This window comes from Trifolium pratense, linkage group LG3, assembly GCF_020283565.1.
Source record: "Trifolium pratense cultivar HEN17-A07 linkage group LG3, ARS_RC_1.1, whole genome shotgun sequence".
Taxonomy (NCBI): domain Eukaryota; kingdom Viridiplantae; phylum Streptophyta; class Magnoliopsida; order Fabales; family Fabaceae; genus Trifolium; species Trifolium pratense.
The window spans coordinates 14,917,160-14,937,694 of NC_060061.1; the positions used below are offsets into that span (position 1 = coordinate 14,917,160).

The 20,535-nt window shown below is 33.4% G+C and overlaps 4 protein-coding genes across 4 annotated transcripts; 2 read left to right on the forward strand and 2 right to left on the reverse strand.

Moving 5' to 3' along the window:
* Window positions 1–987: 987 nt before the first annotated feature.
* Window positions 988–2,930, reverse strand: LOC123912772 (nicotinamidase 1-like). The gene is made up of 5 exons (XM_045963337.1): window positions 2,693–2,930; window positions 2,155–2,338; window positions 1,730–1,860; window positions 1,439–1,624; window positions 988–1,320 (listed from the first exon to the last, which is right to left on the reverse strand). The coding sequence occupies exons 1-5, from the start codon at window positions 2,831–2,833 to the stop codon at window positions 1,228–1,230; spliced, it is 735 nt and encodes a 244-aa protein (XP_045819293.1). The 5' UTR covers window positions 2,834–2,930; the 3' UTR covers window positions 988–1,227.
* Window positions 2,931–3,353: 423 nt separating this feature from the next.
* Window positions 3,354–6,293, forward strand: LOC123912773 (fructose-1,6-bisphosphatase, chloroplastic). Its single transcript, XM_045963338.1, has 3 exons — window positions 3,354–4,045; window positions 4,795–5,191; window positions 5,685–6,293. The coding sequence occupies exons 1-3, from the start codon at window positions 3,635–3,637 to the stop codon at window positions 6,083–6,085; spliced, it is 1,209 nt and encodes a 402-aa protein (XP_045819294.1). The 5' UTR covers window positions 3,354–3,634; the 3' UTR covers window positions 6,086–6,293.
* A 5,254-nt stretch (window positions 6,294–11,547) lies between these two features.
* On the forward strand, window positions 11,548–18,762 carry LOC123912774 (KH domain-containing protein HEN4-like). The gene is made up of 7 exons (XM_045963339.1): window positions 11,548–12,239; window positions 15,062–15,445; window positions 15,556–15,825; window positions 16,846–17,145; window positions 17,224–17,306; window positions 17,989–18,100; window positions 18,452–18,762. The coding sequence occupies exons 1-7, from the start codon at window positions 11,715–11,717 to the stop codon at window positions 18,590–18,592; spliced, it is 1,815 nt and encodes a 604-aa protein (XP_045819295.1). The 5' UTR covers window positions 11,548–11,714; the 3' UTR covers window positions 18,593–18,762.
* A 248-nt stretch (window positions 18,763–19,010) lies between these two features.
* Window positions 19,011–20,333, reverse strand: LOC123912775 (costars family protein-like). Its single transcript, XM_045963341.1, has 2 exons — window positions 20,130–20,333; window positions 19,011–19,453 (listed from the first exon to the last, which is right to left on the reverse strand). Exons 1-2 carry the CDS (start codon window positions 20,208–20,210, stop codon window positions 19,274–19,276), a joined length of 261 nt encoding a protein of 86 aa, XP_045819297.1. The 5' UTR covers window positions 20,211–20,333; the 3' UTR covers window positions 19,011–19,273.
* Window positions 20,334–20,535: the final 202 nt, after the last annotated feature.

The window sequence follows — 20,535 nt, forward strand, 5'->3', positions numbered from 1 at the left end:
AAACCGTTATTTCGTCAAAAAAATAAAATTGGTGTGCCTCTTCTTAATTCTTGCCTTACCTTCAATGAATGAACTTGGGAGTGTATGCCCAATATTTGCAGTGAATTTATTGAGACCTGCTTAATCTCGGTTTGGAATGGATAAAAAATGGAAATGTGGTGGTGGAATAAAAATTAGGGTGCAAGTTCATGCTGTTTGAGAAAGCTGAAGAGTTGTAGAGGAAAAGAGAATGAATAATATTTTATTTTAATTTTTCTATAATTGATCTCTATATTTAGAAATTATGGGGAAATGTTTTAAATTCACGTTTTCTTTTTAAAATGTCAATTACTAATTCCTTTTTTCATTTTGTTTTTGCCAAGAGCAGCTCATATTACAGGCACTTTCTGTGGTCTGGTTGGACATTCCAAGATCCATGAATCAATATGCTTTGGTTTACTTCCTAACTATGAAGCATGACACAGACACCGGACACGACACGGACACTGACACCTCGACACCGATAAAAATTTAGAAAAATGACATAATTTAGTGTAATCATAAGTGTCGGTGTCGGACACGGACATCGACACGTGTCTGACACGGACACGCCTAATCTGAGAAGTGTCGGTGCTTCCTAGCTTCCTAATGCTAATTTTAAGACAAATATCTTTGACCAAAAAAGAGAAGCAAACACAAAGTTGCTTCTAATAAATTGAGTTTGATTTATGTGTAATGCGTATGTGTCTGAGTTGTCGGGTGTTTTGGAAGGTCGCAAATGTGCAAGGCGGTTGCATTTTCTCGATCTTTATTGAGGCTTGTTCATCTCAATTTAGTCATTTAGTGTTAGCTGATTTGTTGAGGATATCTACTTCGTGTAGTCTCTTTGTAATTTTTTCTTTTTCAGGCTCCAGCCCTTTTTGTAACCAAGAAAGAAAAATGAATTTTACCATCTCAATTAATTTGACAGTGAGAAAAATATATTGAGATAAAAATACAAAAAGAAGAGACATAATCAATTGGTTCCTTCAAGAAGAAAAACATTACAAAAGAAACAAGCAAGTACAATCTCTAGACAAGATAAAAGATTGAACCACCGCAAGACGTACATACAGTCGACGGAGGGACGAAGGTGCTGCTTATATTTTGCATGTGATGATATGTCCCCTACCACCATTTGCTACTTATTTAGACCAACCGAACCATAATATATATGCATCTTAGAGAATTTTGTTTATCACAACAGGTTTATACTTTGTCTACTGCACCAAACAACACTTCTTTTGCTATCTTGGCTCCACGTTCTTTGGCCATATACAGACCTACATGATGCATAAACTCCTGCAAATTGTATATAAAATGTTGAAAACTACTATTTTGTTACTATTTTCTATATACTACTAAAAACAGAAAGGAAAAACAATCCAAGGTAAATAGTTTGTAATTGTTACACATGTACCTGAGGATGAGCTAAAGATCCTTTGATATTTGTGGCTATCTCAAGAGGGAAATTAAAGGTAGCACAAGCATGTGAATATACCACCACATTTTCTAGAGGCTTCAGCAAACCATGGTTTTTAGCTGATATTGTGGAGCATACAAAATCCAGAACACATATATCTGTGCATACACCTACCACCACCACCTTCGATTCGAGATAGTTGTAAAATAATCATTAATTTCATTTTAATTAACGATAATTTCTCTTGTCTATTTTATTTTAAATTATTAAATTTGAAAATATACTCACAGTTTTGATCCTATTCTTCACCCAATCAACAAAAACATTTGAACCATCTTCTTCTATTGATCCCACATATCCATCAAAACAATCCTTACGTCTGATTGTTACATTGGTTTCATTCTCTAGCCAATTCAATTCTACAATATTCCACAAAAATATAAGACAATAGTTAAAAAAAAATAACACTCCGATACACATCTTATTTGAATATGTACCGATATATTGTTGAAGTGGTCCATAAATAGTGTTTAATATAGAAAAATTAATAAACGCCCTATTTGTAAATCTATCACAATTGTCCACATCAGCGAGTTTACTGATACATATCCAAATAAAATGTATGCCGAAGAATATTTACCTAAAAAAATCTTAGCAAAAATAAAACAATAAACCAATGAATAAAGAGAAACATGTGTGAATAATTGCTAAACCTGAAACTAGATTTGATTCATGAGTCCCAGCAATACAGTGAGGAGGATAAGGGTCCTCTGGCTTGTTAGGCTGATGAGAATCAAGGAAAGCCATAACTGGCAACTTCTTCTCACAGAAAAGCTTAGCTAGTCTTGTTGATTCATTGATCATTTCTGAAATTTGTCTATTGGGCTCTCTTGGTGCCTGAAATTTATATATCATTAATCATCTCTTAAGATTTGAATTTCAATATCCATTTCTAGTGTTAACATAAAATTTATCAAGACTAGTTAACTCTTTAGTGAAGCAATCACAAAAGAACTGTGTCACATCGGTTACAAGATGATCCGAATATATATCCTCACCTTATAAGTCAATATTATAGAGTAGAGTCAGGTCTAACTCTCATTTCTAAGAAATCTATGAAATAATATAATCCTCTAGAATCATCTAAACGGTCATAGAATCATCACATCTAAAGAGGACTTTATCTCTCTTTAGATTTGACGGTTCTATAGCCGGTGGAGAAGATTCTAGTTGAGTAGAAGATATAAGTACCAGATTTCCAGCACCAACTGTGCAGAAGCCATTTATGATATCAACAAGAACAAGACCATTTACTGTGTCTTCAGCTAAAACCACTGACTCTTGCTCAAGAGGAATCTCATTCTTCAAAAGTTCAATTGTGTGTGACGCCATCTTGTTTTCACTTCTCAGTCTGATTTTCAGATATGGCAATCGGTGTATTCAATTTCAATGTCACACCATTATTTGTATGTCTATCTTATTGTAATTTTAAATAGGCTTAATTAGTAAAATAGTCCCTTAAAGATATTTTTGGTTTCAGATTGGTCCCTTAAAGAAAAAAAGGTCCAAATAGGTCCTTAAAGAAAAAAAGGTCTGAATAGGTCCCTTAAAGACATATTCGTTAATCAATTTGGTCCTATTCAGACCTCTTTTTAGGGACCAAACTGATTAACGGAGATGTCTTTAAGGGACCTATTCGGACCTTTTTTTCTTTAAGGGACCTATTCAGACCTTTTTTTCTTTAAGGGACCAATGTGAAACCAAAAATATCTTTAAGGGATCGTTTTACTAATTAAGCCTTTTAAATATATTAATACACCGAAAGCATATAGTATTACTTACGTAAGGGGAATTATTTTGACTTATCCGTAGTAGGGGGAATATGACCTCTATAAAGTATAAGAGAAATGTTATTTAGACACAACTTTTGAAACAACGTATGTGTTTTTGTTACGAAAGCTAAAGTCAAAGGCAAAATAAGTAAACCGTTAAATATTTCTTGAAATTTTAAAATTTGTTAAATATTTCCTTGAAGTTTGGAAATAGGCAAACACCCTCCTGAAATTATAAAAAATCAAACAAATTACCTCTAACGTGGACTCTAACTAGTAGTGTCCGGAGACAATTTGATTCACTTTTTATAATTTAACTTCTGAAAATGAAAATAACAACCTTTGGATAAGTTTTGTGAGCATGCAGTCAGCAACAACACCACCCTTCTCCCAAGTCTTGACCTTCCGACCAAAGCTTGAAACTTTCCAACCAAAAACTCCGACCCTTTTCAGCTATCCTACAATGGGTTCAGTTTCTAAGTTCGGAACAAAAATAAAACCACTATTAGCCTTGAGTAATTCTTCTTCATCATCATCATCAGCAATAACAACAAGTGATGATGGGTTTGTTACATTGATTGAGTATTTGGGTAAGGGAGGAGGAATTGGTGTGAATGATGATTTGGTGGTTTTGATTGATCACATACAGTATGCTTGTAAGAGAATTGCAGCTCTTGTTGCTTCTCCTTTCAATTATAGTATTGGGAAACAAACGGATGTTCCAGCTAGTGGTTCTGATAGGGATGCTCCAAAGCCTCTTGATATTCTCACGGTATGTTTTATATATGTTATAAGTTTTTTTTTTTTATATAAGCTATCTTGGAGAACTTATGAAAATAAGCTCAAAAAAGCATATGGAAATAGGCTGAGAACAACTTATGTATATGTTGTTTTCATAGACTCTCCCAAAGAGTCTCACAAGTTTTTATGTCAGTAGATAAACTCAGATAAGTCAATTCAATTAATTTTTAGATTGTTGTGGTTAGTTGTGTGATGTTTTTCCATTGTGTTTGTGTGTGATTTTATTGGGAATGATGACAAAAGGGGGTTGTTGAAAATGAGTTATATAAGTTAAGGTAAACATGAGATGAGGGTTTCATTCCATGCTTGTTTCCATGTGCATCAGTTGAATCACTCATGGAAAGTTAATGTAAACTAACCCTTATCTCTAAGTTGTAGAACGCCATTTACTTTGATTGCTGATAGTGATATATCTACTTAAACCTTTAAGAATGCGTATGTTAGAGTGTTGGTGGTTATCCTCATGACTCAAATCGATGTATCTAATTCTTGCATAAGATATATAACCTATATTACCATTGCGAGTCGCGACAAGCAGTTCTATGAATGTTATTAAATGGATTGTTAGGCTAATAATTTTGATCTCATATCAGCATTCGAGTTATTTTCAATTAAACTCATTATGTCTATAAATGGCGTAATTTACTTTATTAATAAAATCCTTTATTAAAGAAAAAGAGCATCTGATTAATCAATTCTCCCCACCATGCATCATTGCAGAATGAGATTATCTTGTCATCACTTCAAAAATCTGGAAAAGTGGCTGTCATGGCTTCTGAAGAAAATGATGCACCAACTTGGATAAGTGACGATGGTCCATATGTGGTCGTGACAGATCCCCTAGATGGTTCACGAAATATCGATGCATCCATTCCAACTGGTACAATTTTCGGTATCTATAAGCGCCTTGAGGAGCTAGATGATCTACCAACAGAGGAGAAGGCTTTACTGAATTCACTTCAAAGTGGAAATAGGCTGATAGCTTCTGGTTATGTTCTCTATTCATCTGCAACTATACTCTGCATTACCTTCGGCTCTGGAACACATGCATTCACTCTCGACCGCTCAACAGGAGACTTCATTCTCACAAATCCAAGCATTAAAATTCCTCCCCGCGGTAACACATGCACTTTAATTATAACATACACAATATAAATGTTTGCAAATCTAATATTAACCTTCCTAATTTCATAGATACTTTATAACTCCTGTCTTCTGTTATATTATCCGATGTTGGAAACATCTTAAATAAGGTTAATTTCCTTTAGTTGGATATTGTCATTGTTTTCTTTCTTCGTGTAGAAGTTAATGCTTATAGTTTAAGGCCCTGTTTAGATAAATAGCTTAATTATGCGCTTATAGCATAAACCCTTATCATATAAGCTATACATTGTTTTCATAAGCTATCCTAAAGAGTCGGCTTAGAGACACGTCAAAAGTTGTTTCGACTGAAAACAACTTATGATGAACATGTCAAAAGTTGTTATCATAAGTACTACCAAACAGTCTCACAACTCACAAATGTTTATGCTAGTAGATAAGCTCGAATAAACTAATCGAAACCTCCCCTAAGTTTATGTTGCTGACTACTCTCTTGTTTTGTTACTCAGGGCAAATATATTCTGTGAATGATGCAAGATATTTCGATTGGCCCGAAGGTTTAAGGAAATATATAGATACTGTGAGACAAGGAAAAGGCAGGTACCCTAAGAAGTACTCTGCAAGGTATATATGTTCTCTAGTGGCTGATCTCCACCGAACTTTGTTGTATGGGGGTGTGGCGATGAATCCGAGGGACCACCTTCGTCTTGTCTATGAAGCAAACCCTCTTAGTTTCATTGTGGAGCAAGCTGGTGGAAGAGGGTCTGATGGAAAAAGTAGGATTCTTTCCCTTCAACCAGTTAAACTGCACCAAAGACTTCCTCTCTTTTTAGGGAGTTTGGAAGATATAGAAGAGTTGGAAAGTTATGGAGATGTACAACAAAAAGTAAATCCTGGTTATGAGGTTTGATGCTATAGCATTGAAATTTTGAGTGTTCAACCTTCATGTTTCCTAACTATTTTTGTTCTTTATATATCTTTTGTAAACATCATTTGTGTTAATATATACTTTGCACTTTATTTTTCTTTTTCATGGTTGTAAACACATAAATGGAATCCTCTCTCACTTTCTTCTCTTCACTTATTGTTAAAGTTTTATGGTGATTTGAGTAGGAATGCTTTTCATTTTTCAAAAGGAATGGAGAGCTCTCCATTTCTATGGCTTTAAGTGTATAAATGTTTTAGCATGATTTAAAAATGTGTGCATTCATACCCTTCAAAATGTTAAGGGTTTTGGGTCCGTTAAGCAAATAGTTAGGGGTTCAATCTCTGACTCTTGTGTATGAATATTTTCTCATGTGTATGAATAGGTAGATATCGGATGTTTAGCAACGCATGTGTGGTATTTGAATGCAATCAAATAAACATGATTAATATTCGATCACTTCATTATAGTAAAAAACAATGAAAACTTTTTTAAAAAAAAATCGATCACTTCGTTAACCATAATAACATATCGGATAACCCAAGAGCACTTAGATGAGATGGTGCGGGTCTCTTATAGCTTAACCAAGGTGTTGGGTTCGATCTTTGGCTTGGGCCTGCAGCAGTATTAAAACTCTTATGGAGAGTTTGCCACTCATTTGGGTTCCACGAGGCTCGAGGGATTAGTTTCTACAGTTGCGTGCAGAGGATACTTGATTTACACCAAAAAAATATCGGATGCACATCATTATATATAAAAAAAAAACACATAACGGTTACACATCATTATTATACATAACTGTTATTGATGACACATTATTAGCTAATTAAGATTCGCATTGTAAAACCAAATTGTGTAACATTTGAAATTATGGAATGTTAGTAAATAGCATTTGGTTCAACTAACTAAACAAGGTTTGTTTGGTAGTGATAAATTGGATAAACTAAAAGTTTGTTATAATTGTGATAAAACAAGTTTTTTTTTTTTACTTTCATCACCAATTTAATCTGGTTCGAAGGTCAGTTCTGGCATCAAGTGTTTTCAGCCACCTCCGATCGTAGTTGTGGGGGACCGAACCGTGATCCTCCCTACCAAAGTTCAGCGTCAATCACAACTAAACTAACTAACGATCGCTAAGAAACGACAACAAAAAAAGAAACGACAACAATTATAGGGAAATGGCTTTTGAATAAAATATTCCTACAAAACAATGCAATGGGAAATCATTTTATTAATATTCTTGAAACATTTTTCTATAATAATATGTCCATCAATGGATAATTACCATAAAATAAAAACTATAAAATTCTTTAAAAAAAGTTAGAAGAAAAATGGTATAAATAATATTTTCTATAATTAAAAAAAAAATTGAAGGTAAAATGTTTTACTTTGACCATTTTGCTAGGAATATTATTAGTGGATGTCATGGCTCATGTAATTGGCCCATTATATTTACCTATATATATAGATATCATGTATCAGTATAATGTAACTTTAATCCTAATAGTGAATAACATACACTATTTTTTCTCTCTTTTCTCTCTTCTTCATCTTCATATTAAAATTCCAATTCCCATAGGTGTAGACATCTTTGACACACATTTCTAAATCATAGATATCCACATACAAGACCTTATCTGCTAATTTACCAGTACCAGACCAATTAGAGAACCAGAAAGAGGAATTATCATTACCCAAGCGATAATCAAAACCCTCTCTGAGAGTCAAAAGGGCTTTCATGATAGCATTCCATGTAACCGATCCTTTCTAATGAATTGCTTTTGAGATTGCTTATGCATGTCTGAATTTTATACATTTTTTTATGATGCAAAAAATAATTATTATATTATTGAATATGTATTGAAGAGCCAAAAGATTCTTCAATCCAATAATTTGTGCTTCAATTGCACTAATAAATTACATCATAAAGTTCTTGAAGAACTTTAAAATTTAATTTATTAGTGCAATTGAAGCACAAATTATTGTAAACCAGAAGTTTACAAGTCGTATTAAATTTATCTTTGGCAAGACCGGTTGGATAATCTCGGATTTTTATGATGCGAAAAAAAAAATATAGATATGTATTGAAGGGCCCGAAGTTCCTTCATTCTAATAATTTTTTTATGTGTTACTAGTTACCAAAAGAAATTGATAATTTGAGAAATTGGATCATTTAGACATTTGACTTGAATTGATGCATCAACTAAATTGGTCACATGCATATTTACTCACAACCAGAAGTTTGTGAGATTATTTTCTCAAATAGTTTTGTTAAGATCTCATTTTCTAAATTCTTAGAAAATATTTGATAAGTATCTTATGTCAATTGAAATTACTATGAAACATCCGGTAGTATGTTCATACAAGAAAAAAAATGGACTTGAAGATCCATTCTTTATACGTCTAAAGTTAATTACATGACCGATACTTATGAGATCATGACTTCTAATTTATATAATGCACTAAGAGGAGTTATTAAAGAATATTGGGAAAAAAATATTTGATATGAATCTCCATATATTATAAAGTTTTTTGAGATAGAAAAATTGGAGAATTATCTACAGCCCTGAAGGCTAATTACCAAGTGATGAGTTAATTTTCCAAATATTAGGGGGAGAGAATAAGCAACTGAAAAATATGAACCAGAAGTTCAAATGAATCACTTGAAATAAAATAATGTTATTATCTCACATTGATCCTCATAGTTTGAATCAAATGTTCAAAAGATAAATAATTTGCAAAATATATGAAATCAAATATCAGCTGCTAATGCTCCAATCAAAATAGATGTCTCTATTGGACAATTTTATATTGCAAATGAGTTTTAACCACCCTGAAGTGTGGTAGGTCAGTCGGTTCCAATGATAAAAATCCTCAAATAAGAAAATGAGCTAAAAAGAAAGATGACCCAAACGAGGATATGAAAAGAGTATTTGACATAATTGATTTTTCAGTTCCAGAAGAACTTATCAGGTACCTGAAATTTATTATTAAAGAGTTCTCGACGAATTATGTCATGAATGAAAATTATGTCATGAATGGAATATGATGGAACTGGAAGAAAGTCAACGTTGACGATATATATAATATAGCGCTATATGTGATAAGAGATAATGAGGATCATGAATCAAAGTCTATTGAAAATTATAGACAACACAATGATTGTGTAAATGAAAAGACGCAGTTACTACGTAAAGCCACTTTGCAAAGTGAAAGATTTTTGGACCAGCCGTCCATATACCTGAAGATGTAAATTTGATGAGATACGAACCAATTTTCGTGTGAATAGAAAATGTCGAAATACAAAAAGCTTGACTTTTTATTCAAGCATATTGATAAAAGTCTGCCATTGAATGTGAAGAGATATATTCACCCGAAGTGAAATCAAAATCTCTTTTGACTATGTTTAGTAACACATGAAAGAGTCGATTTATTTGAAAAATGTGTTACAATATTTGTATGGTTTACTTGTTAATGATGATATAAACTTGATCGGAACTCCTGAAGAGTTGAAATCTATTGATTAAAGAAAAGTTTGAAATGAAATATATTTGATATTAACAAATATAATTTGATGTCACTTGATGTGAACAAAGATCATTTCATGTTTCAAGAAAATGATCGGTTACTTAAATTGGTCTTGAAGTACCATATATTAGTTCCGTTGAGAACACTATTATATTTTGCTAATTATGTATATGATGATATCAATAAACTCAAAGATATTGGAACAAAGTCAAGTACATAATTTTTATGTTAGAGATACAAAAATATCATCCAATTATATTGAAGTTTTAGCATCACATCCATAAAGTTCAAAATGTGGATTTGTTGAAGTTTGTGATTCTACACATACAAGAAATTGGGAGAAGATAATACAGCATCAACAGCTAATTTAGAGAAGAGTATATTAAAGGAGAATAATCAGATCTTTCTACAAAAGTCATCGTCAAGTAAAGCTTCTGATCAACTAGTAGAGAAGATTCAGTGGCCTTCTTCATCTCAAATATAATTGTCTTCATGAGGGGAAGATATAATTGTGTTCTGCACTCTTTTTTCCTTAACTATGGTTTTATCCCATTGGATTTTCCTGATAAGGTTTTTAACGAGGCAGTTCAAATACAAAGGATGTTGTACTCTTTTTCCTTCACTAGAATTTTTTCCCACCGAGTTTTTTCTAGTAAAGGTTTTAATGAAGCATATCCTCCATGGACATCCAAGGGGGAGTGTTATGAATATTATTAGTGGATGTCCTGGCCCATGTAATTGGCCCATTATGTTTACCTATATATAGATATCATGTATCAATATAATGTAACTTTAATCCTAATAGTGAATAACATACACTATTCTTTCTCTCTTTTCTCTCTTCTTCATCTATACTATTGCTCCTATTTACATTAGTTTATAATACATTTACCTATCTTCTTCGATTTTGTTTTGGTACAAATATCTTCTTCGGTTTTTATTGTTACCGATATCAATCCGGAATATCCATATTTAATTTCATTTATGTTCTTATTTTTTATGAAAGAGAATATTAAAAATTAAAAATAAGTAAAATAGTTAAATTAAGAGTAATTAAATAAATGTATATATGGAATAAATTTAAATTTATAAGAGTATTAAATGAAAATAACTATGTATAATGTGTTTCCTTGGTCTATATGATTTTTTCAAAGTGTTCTCGTAAAAACGACCGGAAGGAGTTTATATATGCAAAGTCTCTACCAACCGAGTTAAGTTCGCTGGGACAATTATTACTTTTTTAATAGAATATTTATTAATAATAATAATTAATTAAGAATAGGTGATTTGTTGTTTGACTAATCAATAGTTGATAAAAGAAATATCTTTTTTTGTTTACAATGAGCTGGGGATCGAACCCATGAACTATAATATACTACTCAAACCCCTCACCAAAATTGATAAAAAAAAAAAACATCTTCTTTACTAAAATTGATATTTGTTTTTACTAAAGTTGATAAAAAAATTATGAATGGGTATTTTCTTTTAAGTAAAAAAAACTATGAATGGTATATATTCTAGAAAATATTTAATTCCCATTTATTACCATAAAAATACACACTCATTAAAAAATATCCTTAAAATAGAACAACTACAATTTATTTTGGTCAAATAATCAAATTGACAAGAATCACACACTTTATAAGTAAAAAAATAAATGCACACTTTTAAATATAAAGAAACAAAAATCACAAATTTAAATTCACGCGTTGATTAAATTAATTAATGTAAAATATTATACTATTATCAATCAAGAAAGCACAAAAAAATAAATTAATTTACATAGAAATAAAATAATATAGTAACTTTGGTCCTCTTTTATTTATATAAAAAGAAAAAAAAGGTTTTTTTTTGTTCTAACAAAAATATCTCGAATTATCTTCAATAGAAATAAACAAAAACAGAATTGAATAAAAATACGGCGCGCTCATTATCTCATCTCCCTCACATATAAAACCGATCCCCCTTTTCCTTCTCCCACTTTCTGCAACTCTTCTATATTCAACCTTGCAGCAACAAAAAAAAAAAACATTTTTATTTATTTATTTATTTAAATAAATAAACAAAACCACTAACCGCCGTCACTATGGGTAGCAACACTGTACCATCCTTCACCACCATCTCCGACTCCAACAACAACAACAGCGCTTCTTTCAAGCGCACTAGAGGCTATGTTGTTTTCCGTCTCCTCTGCCACGCGTCACGTATCGGAGCATTCATCGGAAAAGCTGGTACCGTTATCAAATCGTTGCAACGACTCATCGACTGTAAGATCCGAATTGATGAAGCTCCGCTTGATTGTCCTGAAAGAGTTATCGTCGTCATCGTTAAACTCGACGGTGAAGTTGATGGAGATTTAACTAAGCCACAGGAGGCTTTGCTTAAGGTTTTTGAGAGGATTCTTGATGTTGCTGCTGAGAGTGAAGGAAGTTCTGATTTTGGTGATAGAGTAGTTTCTTGTAGATTGTTGGTTAATGCTGGTCAGGCTGGTTCTGTTATTGGAAAAGGTGGGAAGGTTGTTGAGAAGATTAGGATTGATACCGGATGTCGAATTAGGGTTTTGAATGAGAAGTTGCCGGCTTGCACTAATCCTTCTGATGAAATCATTGAGGTCAATTACTTACTTTCTTTTTTGTTTTTTTTTTATTACTTTATCTTATTGCTGAAATGAAATCAATGTTTTTTTTTGGTATGTTATTGCACTAGTGATGATGGTGATACACTGATAATTTCAGACTGGATTATTTTTTGACTAGATGTTGAATTGATGGTGAATCACTTTATCTGATTGTTGAAATCAATATTTGTTTGTTTTTTTGTTTCAATGTTATTGAATATTCCCTCTGTCTCGAAAAGAATGTCGTTTAAGGTTAAGGGAGTACTACTTTTTCTAAATTATCCCTATATTGGTTGGTTTCCTTGAGAATAGCGCATAATTAAGGGGGTACGATTGAAAAATATTGCATTGGAAAGTGAGAATGACGTTCATTTTGAAACAAAATTTTATTCCTAAAGTGACACTTATTTTGAGACAGAGGGAATAGTGCATTTGATTACTTCTGTGTTGGTGATGTTGATGGTGATATACTGATAGTTTCAGGCTGCCTTGTAGTGAATAATTAAGGTTTGGCAAACTGGATTAATTTTGGACTAGATGTTGAATTGAAAGATACATAAAAATGATATTTTGATGTGTAAATTTGACATCGAATTTCGACAACAATTTAGGTGGTTAATTACCTTGAGTGGATGATTAATGAATATAACAAGGTGTTGTAACTCAACAGCCATTCACTCAGCAGACACGATTAATCAGTATTTTGAACATCACTGACCACAACCTTTTAACTGTAAATTAGAACGCAAATTGTGGTTAATGAATATCATGTATATTTGAACACTTGAAAATCATATATATGAACACCGGGAAATTGTGGTTAATTGTGTTGAATGGATGATTAATGAGTGGAGAGCAACCACTGAATGCAATTAACCATATATTTGAATGTTGTTAACTATACAAATTGTTGTCGAATTTGTTTCAAATTTCAATATAACACATCTCCAGATAAGTACACCATTTTGTTAATGAATTCTTGTGAAAACCTGTTGCATCCATGATCCATTCAATGGATGGATATTTGACCTATGACCTAACCACAATCCACCATTATATCACTCTATTTAAACTACTTAAACTTATTGAAAATATGAATTAAAGAAGTTGTAGAAATAACTTCCGTTAAAGGAGGGATCTCTGAACTCGTGTATACCCCTCACCCTGCTTGTTAATGAACAATAAAGGGCAGTCCGAACTGGTGCACGAGTTCCTCTTCTCCCCCCGTGTGTCTCAGAATCCCCCAACCCAGCGGAAGATATCTTTTGGCAGTGTATTTTGTTTGTTTGAGTAACACTAGGGGGGAGAAGAGCAATTACCTTGATTTGAACTTCTCACCTTGTTCACAAGGAGTATTTGATATGTGAAAGACAATAACGGAGATGGTGGATTTCATTTTCATTCAATGGAGACAGAGAAAGAGCACATTGGTTAGTGTGGTTAAATGGGAAAACATAACATGGAAAATGTGCAAGTTTCCCAACAAAATTCAAAATCTAAACATGTAAAATTCTCAGACGGTTAATTGCGTAATACTAATAAATTATTGTCTGTATAGATCTTGTCATTGATGACATTGGTTAGTATGGTTAAATGGGAAACCATAGCACTGATAATGTGTAAATTTCCAACTTAGTTGCAATCTAAACAGAACGTGCTTTAAAGGAAAGTAATAAAATACTCATATGGGTGCATGATAAATTCTTGTGAATGTGCATCTACATGCTCACTCATGGTCTTGTCACAAGGCATGGTAACGATGGTTAGCTATGAAGCATTACTGCTCCAAAAATTAAAGTCATACACATACATGGTATGTACCTGTACGAGTACGTGTTAGATACTTGCGGCACGTACCAAAAAAATGACATTTATTAAAAATGAAATAGGTATTTTCCTTTTTTTGCAATGTTGATACTTTTCATATTAGATTGGATATTCCTATTTTGGGCCATATAGGTAATCTTATCCTGTTTTCCATCTTCATTTTTCCGTTTTCCTATATTTTTGTCTGATTGATGTTTCCCCTTATATTTGTATGTTATATGTTACACTTATTTGTGGTTTTTATCGTCTATACAATCTAGTGATGTTTATATAGAATCTATTTCCTGTTTTTGAAAAGTTATTTTGACATATTTGTACCTATGGGAAAAATCTTGTACCTCATTCTAGTAACTGGTACCGGTACCATACAAGTATTTGTTCAACTTAGATGGTTGGGTATTTCGGCCAGTCACATGAGTGAATTTGTTTAGTATGGCACTTCCTAGGGGCAATACTGGAATTCATTGATCGTCGAAGGAAAATTTTGTACTGTGTGCTAGCTTAGGCTGCCTCTAGGTAAAACACTGTTCAGCTCTCCTGATTCTTACGTATTTCTCTTTATGATGTGACCTTAGTAGTAGAATCCTCTTGGATATCAAATTAATTTGTCATTCTATCCAGAAATGACTGATCCAACTATGTCGGTGCATAAAAATTACTTCCGTAATTGAATAGATTAGTTAACTTTCCACCCTAGTAGAGTTTGAAGTTCAAGTTGAAGGAGTAGACCTATTTAGTGGTTATGTTTGCCATAAGAGGGATAGGGAGTCTTGTCTTGAAGTGTGTTATAGGTTTCTATTATGTTTTAGCTTTTACTACCTTGGGTGCAATGTAAAACAGGACTTCAATTTCATGCTTAAGGCTGTGAACATTTTATAGACTAATCAAAAGGACATGTGATTATGCTAAATGAACTTCGAATTTATCTGTGCTATTTTTTCTTTCTTCGAAATACCGAGTAGATATTTTTTTTTTTTTATTGTTGTCAGATACAAGGCATTGCATCATCAGTGAAGAAGGCCCTTGTTGCTGTCGCTGGTCGGCTTCAAGATTGCCCTCCACTTGACAAAACAAATATGATGGAACACAGACCTAATGAAGTATTTCAATCTAAAACTTCTGCTATTCAACATGAGGCTGCATTGTATACTTCATCCATCAGATCTAATGGCAATGCCTCAGCTCTAGACCCGGAAACACTTCAGCAAGAAGTTACCTTCCGGATTCTTGTTTCCGGTGAGAGAATTGGTGCGGTAATTGGCAGAGGAGGCTGTATTGTTAAAGCTCTTCAGAATGAAACTGGGGCTACTATTTGCATTGGTCCTCCAGTAGTTGAGTGTGAGGATCGGCTAATTACTATCACTGCTTTAGAGGTTTGTCAAATATAATCGTTTTTCGTATACTTGTTTCTTGTCTTTTATTATGTGTATCATTATGTGTACTTATTGATTTTCCTTTTGCTGATGGCTTCTTTTTTTGGAAGAATCATGAATCAAGATCTTCTCCAGCACAGACGGCTGTTGTGCTTGTTTTCTGCAAGTCTGTTGAGGGTTTTGCTGGGAAGGTGCAAGACTCATACAAGGAGTCACCTGTCACTGCACAACTTGTAGTGCCATCCAACCAAGTGGGTGTTTTGTTGGGGAAAGGAGGAGCAATAGTCTCAGAAATGCGTAAGGCTACCTGGACTAGCATCCGAATAACTGGGAATGGTCAAGTTCCAAAGTGTGCATCACATAATGATCAAGTGGTACAGGTGCGGAGATGATTGCTATTTGGATTTACAATCAAAATATGCTGAAAAATGCTTTTATATTTTCTCAACATGACATTTTTGTATCCTGTTATGTCAAAGAATAAACTTTCTCACCCTTAAAATAAAAGACAAGAGGAATTGAGGAAGGAGATGGTAAGAAGGCGCCACAATCATGATGATTGATAAGCCAAGAGGAATCGCCACAATGGTAAGGAAGCCATTGATAAGATTCAAACAAGTTCTGATCCAAGAACTCAAAAGAGGAGACCTAGCTCACTCACATTTCTCATGGGATAAATTCTATTTCATTTCAAACTTGTCTCAAATGAGAGTTTTACAATAGTATTTAAAGAAAGACGACATATTCCAAAATGGGCTATAAGGCTCTAGGCCCATATTGGACTGATATCATTTAATTAAAATAACACTTAAACTATTACAATTTAAATTAAAACAAACTAATAATTATTAAAATATGGATTCTCTTTGTGCTCCCGAGGTCCTCATCAGTTTATGATGTTATGCTCAACCCAAATAGAAACATGATCGAGTCAGATCATCTTCTAGCGAGTTTATTTTTCCAGCATTAAGGGTTTTAGTTACTTCTTCTGTTTTCATATTTTATTTTATTTCTTTCTTGTCCTTGACTGGTTTGTAAGTAATAAACAACTGGGGTGTGCTTTGTGTGTTCAAACATGTGATTTGCTTATCTCTCAGACAAACATCTCCCTTTATGAGCTGTATTTGAAATATAAGTTATCTTTTCTTTTATGGAGGGAAAGAGTAATATTCTAAAGTTGAGTTTTTTTTTTTTTGTATCTTATTATATACTTGTACTCTTAAAATCACATTCATATTAGTCAAAATGATATTGATGGTCTTCCTGATGCATATACTTTCACCCCTATGAAGTAATCATAATGTGTGTGTCACTGTACTTCGTTTACTTAGTCATCAAAATCTGGCAGTGTCTTCAGGCATTTATTAATTACTGTATCTTCGGTCATTTTTTCCCCTCAGATATCAGGTGACTTTCCAAATGTTAAAGATGCATTATATAATGCTACTAGTAGACTGCGAGATCATCTTTTTGGCATAACGCAAAACAGTGGTGGAACTGGTCCCAATGGGAGACTGAGGGACTATGTTACTCCTGATCATGCGCAAAACAGTGGTGGAACTGGTCCCAATGGGAGACTGGGAGACTATGTTACTCCTGATCATGGTCGTAATATCCATTCTTTATCTCAAAGCATAGATCATCTCACACTGTCTCAAAATTCAGATAGTTCTTCTTCGCCAGGGGTATGGGCACCAAAGGTATTCCTCTTTCTCTCTATTGGCTGGTTTTCCTTTGCAACTTATCCCTTGTTATTATAGTATTAACTTTGATGACAGGCGGTGGGTGGGATAAATTCCAAATGCCTCAATGATGTTAGCAGGAGATTGACTCCTCATAAAGGTGGCTTAGAACTTGCCAGGTTGGTGATATATATGCAAAATAAAAAAGACCTGCTTTTAATATAAGTCAGTTATTTAATTTAATGAAGAACAAATCACAGGCCTTCTTAGTATCATAAGATCAAAGATCTGGATGACTAGGAAGTGGTACTTATGGTTTGGTGCATAACCTTGGTCAGATTGTGTGCTTGCATGTTCGTATCTTTGAGCTCATACTGGCTTTGTTATTTTTGTAGAATTAAGCTATACCATGTACTTAACTGTCTGGTGGCAAATCATTGTGCTAGACTAGCATCTTATATTTGACAAAATTTTGAAATTTCTGGAATCTTTTTTTGTTTGATATTATTTGGAACCCTGGCATTGAGGGAAGTCATATGAATGAACTCCTATGAAATGGTCTCTGATGCCCACAAGGATTTGTTCAAGTGTTGACTGGGCGTCCCATAACAATTGCATGACTTGGTATTGTATCCAAGACGAGTTGCCTATTGGTAGGTGATATGTAATTCCACTATAATTCATTGTTGAGGTTGATTGTTTGCCTCAACATTCGGAATTTTGGAATGAGGAGAACCTCTCCTCACCCTAAAAGCAAAAAGAAGGGAAACCGATGTTTCTGAATGAGTTGAAATATTATGGAGTATAGACTAAGATGCACAAACTGTCATGTTCTGATTATTACTCATTTTTGGTCTGCAGTGGGAGCAAAAATGTCATTGTAACTAATACTACCGTGGAAATTATGGTTCCCAATGACGTTATTGGCTCTGTATATGGGCAAAATGGTAGCAATCTGGATCAACTAAGACAGGTACATACTCTCGTAAAAGTTTTTTCACATACGATTACAGTTTATTTTGTTGCTTGCAAGCTTGTCTTGTTAATTATTGTGAACTTGCTTGTGTGTATCATTGATCACTAATTTGATTTCATAATTGTTTATCTGTTCAAAAGTTTGTTCCTAGATAAATAATGTGCATATTTTTTTTAATGGCAAAAACTATGCATTGATACTGAAAGGACTAGAAATTTTCGTCGTGCTTTCATATTTTTGTCTTGATAGGTGTGTGGTATTGTTCATATGAACAATGAGACTTGTTACAAAGATATTGTGAAAGGTACCTTTAACTGTCTTTTTAACTAGTTGTGTTCTCATCATCAGATATCAGGTGCCAAGGTTACCGTTCGTGAACCTCGTCCTGGAACAAGTAACAGGACAACTATTATCTTATCGGGCACACCTGATGAAACTCAAGCAGCTCAGAGCCTTCTCCAAGCATATATTCTCAATGGATCATCATGACAATATCCCTTCTCGGATGTCCTATAAATTTTCAACAGTTTTAAACTTCGCAATTTAGTTTTACCCGGTTTTGCGGTATATTTTTAGACCCGTTTTTGCGGTATTTTTTGACCTCGCCGGATAGCATGTACAGCCTTTTAAGTATACTACGCCAGTAATCTTTTGATAAATCAATTCAGCGCAGGCTCTTTAGGGTATACTTCAACTCCTTGTGTTCAAAAACTTTTTTGAAAATATTTGCCTAATAAGGATGCCATAGCATGTTTTGATTCAACTATTGAATGTAGTTCTGTTTCATGATTTTAGACGAACTCACCTTTAAATACTTCACATTTTAATGCATATAAACATCAGATGAAAAGTCAAGCCATGAATTTCAATGGTTCTGTGGCCAGTTTATGAATAAATAGGATAAAAGTAAAGGTAATAATAATATATAGATATAAATAGTTGCATGAAAAGTTGCCACTCAAAATATGTTGGTTTTACATTTGATTCACAAACTAAACGGTAATGAATTTATCATACATGTCTTAGTTCTCTCCACAAGCATGTTTTTTGTATAAGCCTTATCCACACATGCATATATTACACAATCACACGAAATAGTATCACACCAGCCAAACAAACAAGTTAGCAATTTAAACAGCAAAGGATGATCAATGACCCTTCACAATTGTATCAGTTGACAGCAGCAGGGGCAGGATTAAGAGTGATTTCTACATCATCATGGACTCCTTGCAACAGTAACTCACCGTCGTATGCAACTACTTTACGCTTTTTAGCTGCTCTTAGTGTACCAACAAGTGCTTCAAATATATTTGCACACCGATCATCGTGAAAGATTGTTCCAAATGTAACCTTCACAATACATTACATATTTTATTCAACTAATAAAGCACTATGCATTTTGTCATAAGACCATCAAAACAGACTCATCTTAAGATAATAGGTGAACTACAAATTTCACATAGATGTGCATTGACAGGCAAATAAATTTGCCATCACTTCCTATATCTTAAGTTGATTCATGGATTTGTTTGGAACAAATCTTTGTGAGCACCGAAAAGGGACAACCTATGAGGTAACATTGAAGACGGTTGTCCCTTTTCGGTGCTCACAAGGCAAACATTGACAGGCAAATCTTTGTGAGCACCAAAAAGGGACAGCCAGATCAGTTTTGTTCGGAACAAATCTCACATGATATCTTTACCTCATAGTTTGTATAAAGTAAACAAATGTAACTATAGATACGTTGGTAATTATTATGCATATGTTTGTGAGCACACATGTTTCTTATGATATATATGTCACAATAAAAATGGATCTGTGAAGAAATGAAGATCCAACAATTGTGAATGATCTCGTGATCTAGATCCATAAGAATAATACGAAAGTGATCATATTCAATAAATACCGCATATAACTTATAAGTGTTCTACCAATACATCTCTTGATCTGAGTCAGGTGCTTAATTAAAGGGGTTATCTATGCATCATGAGAAGATATATAGAAAGATGTAGGAGGAGTCCTATACCTTGTAAGAACCATCTGGTTGAACCTTTCCAAGCCTCTGGATTTCTTCCCTGAGCTTTTCAACCTCCTCTTCTACATTCATTGTTACAATATCTTGGCAGACAAACAAGAAATAAGAAAATGTCTTTCTTTATGTGAAGTTTATGTTCAGCCTAAAAGCATTTTATATTTGTATCTTTTTCTTTATGAGATTTTTATATTTGTACCTATACTACTTACTAAAATAAAATGTATGGTGGACTTTTGATAGATTAAAGTAATGTTTGGAGGTCTATCTAGTGTCATGATCATTGTCGTCCCCACTATTTTGAGGTCTGCTCGAATATTTAAAATGGTCTCTAATAAAAAACATAAAGGAAATAAAATTATTTAAATTATAAACTTTAAATACACAAAAGGATCGTTTT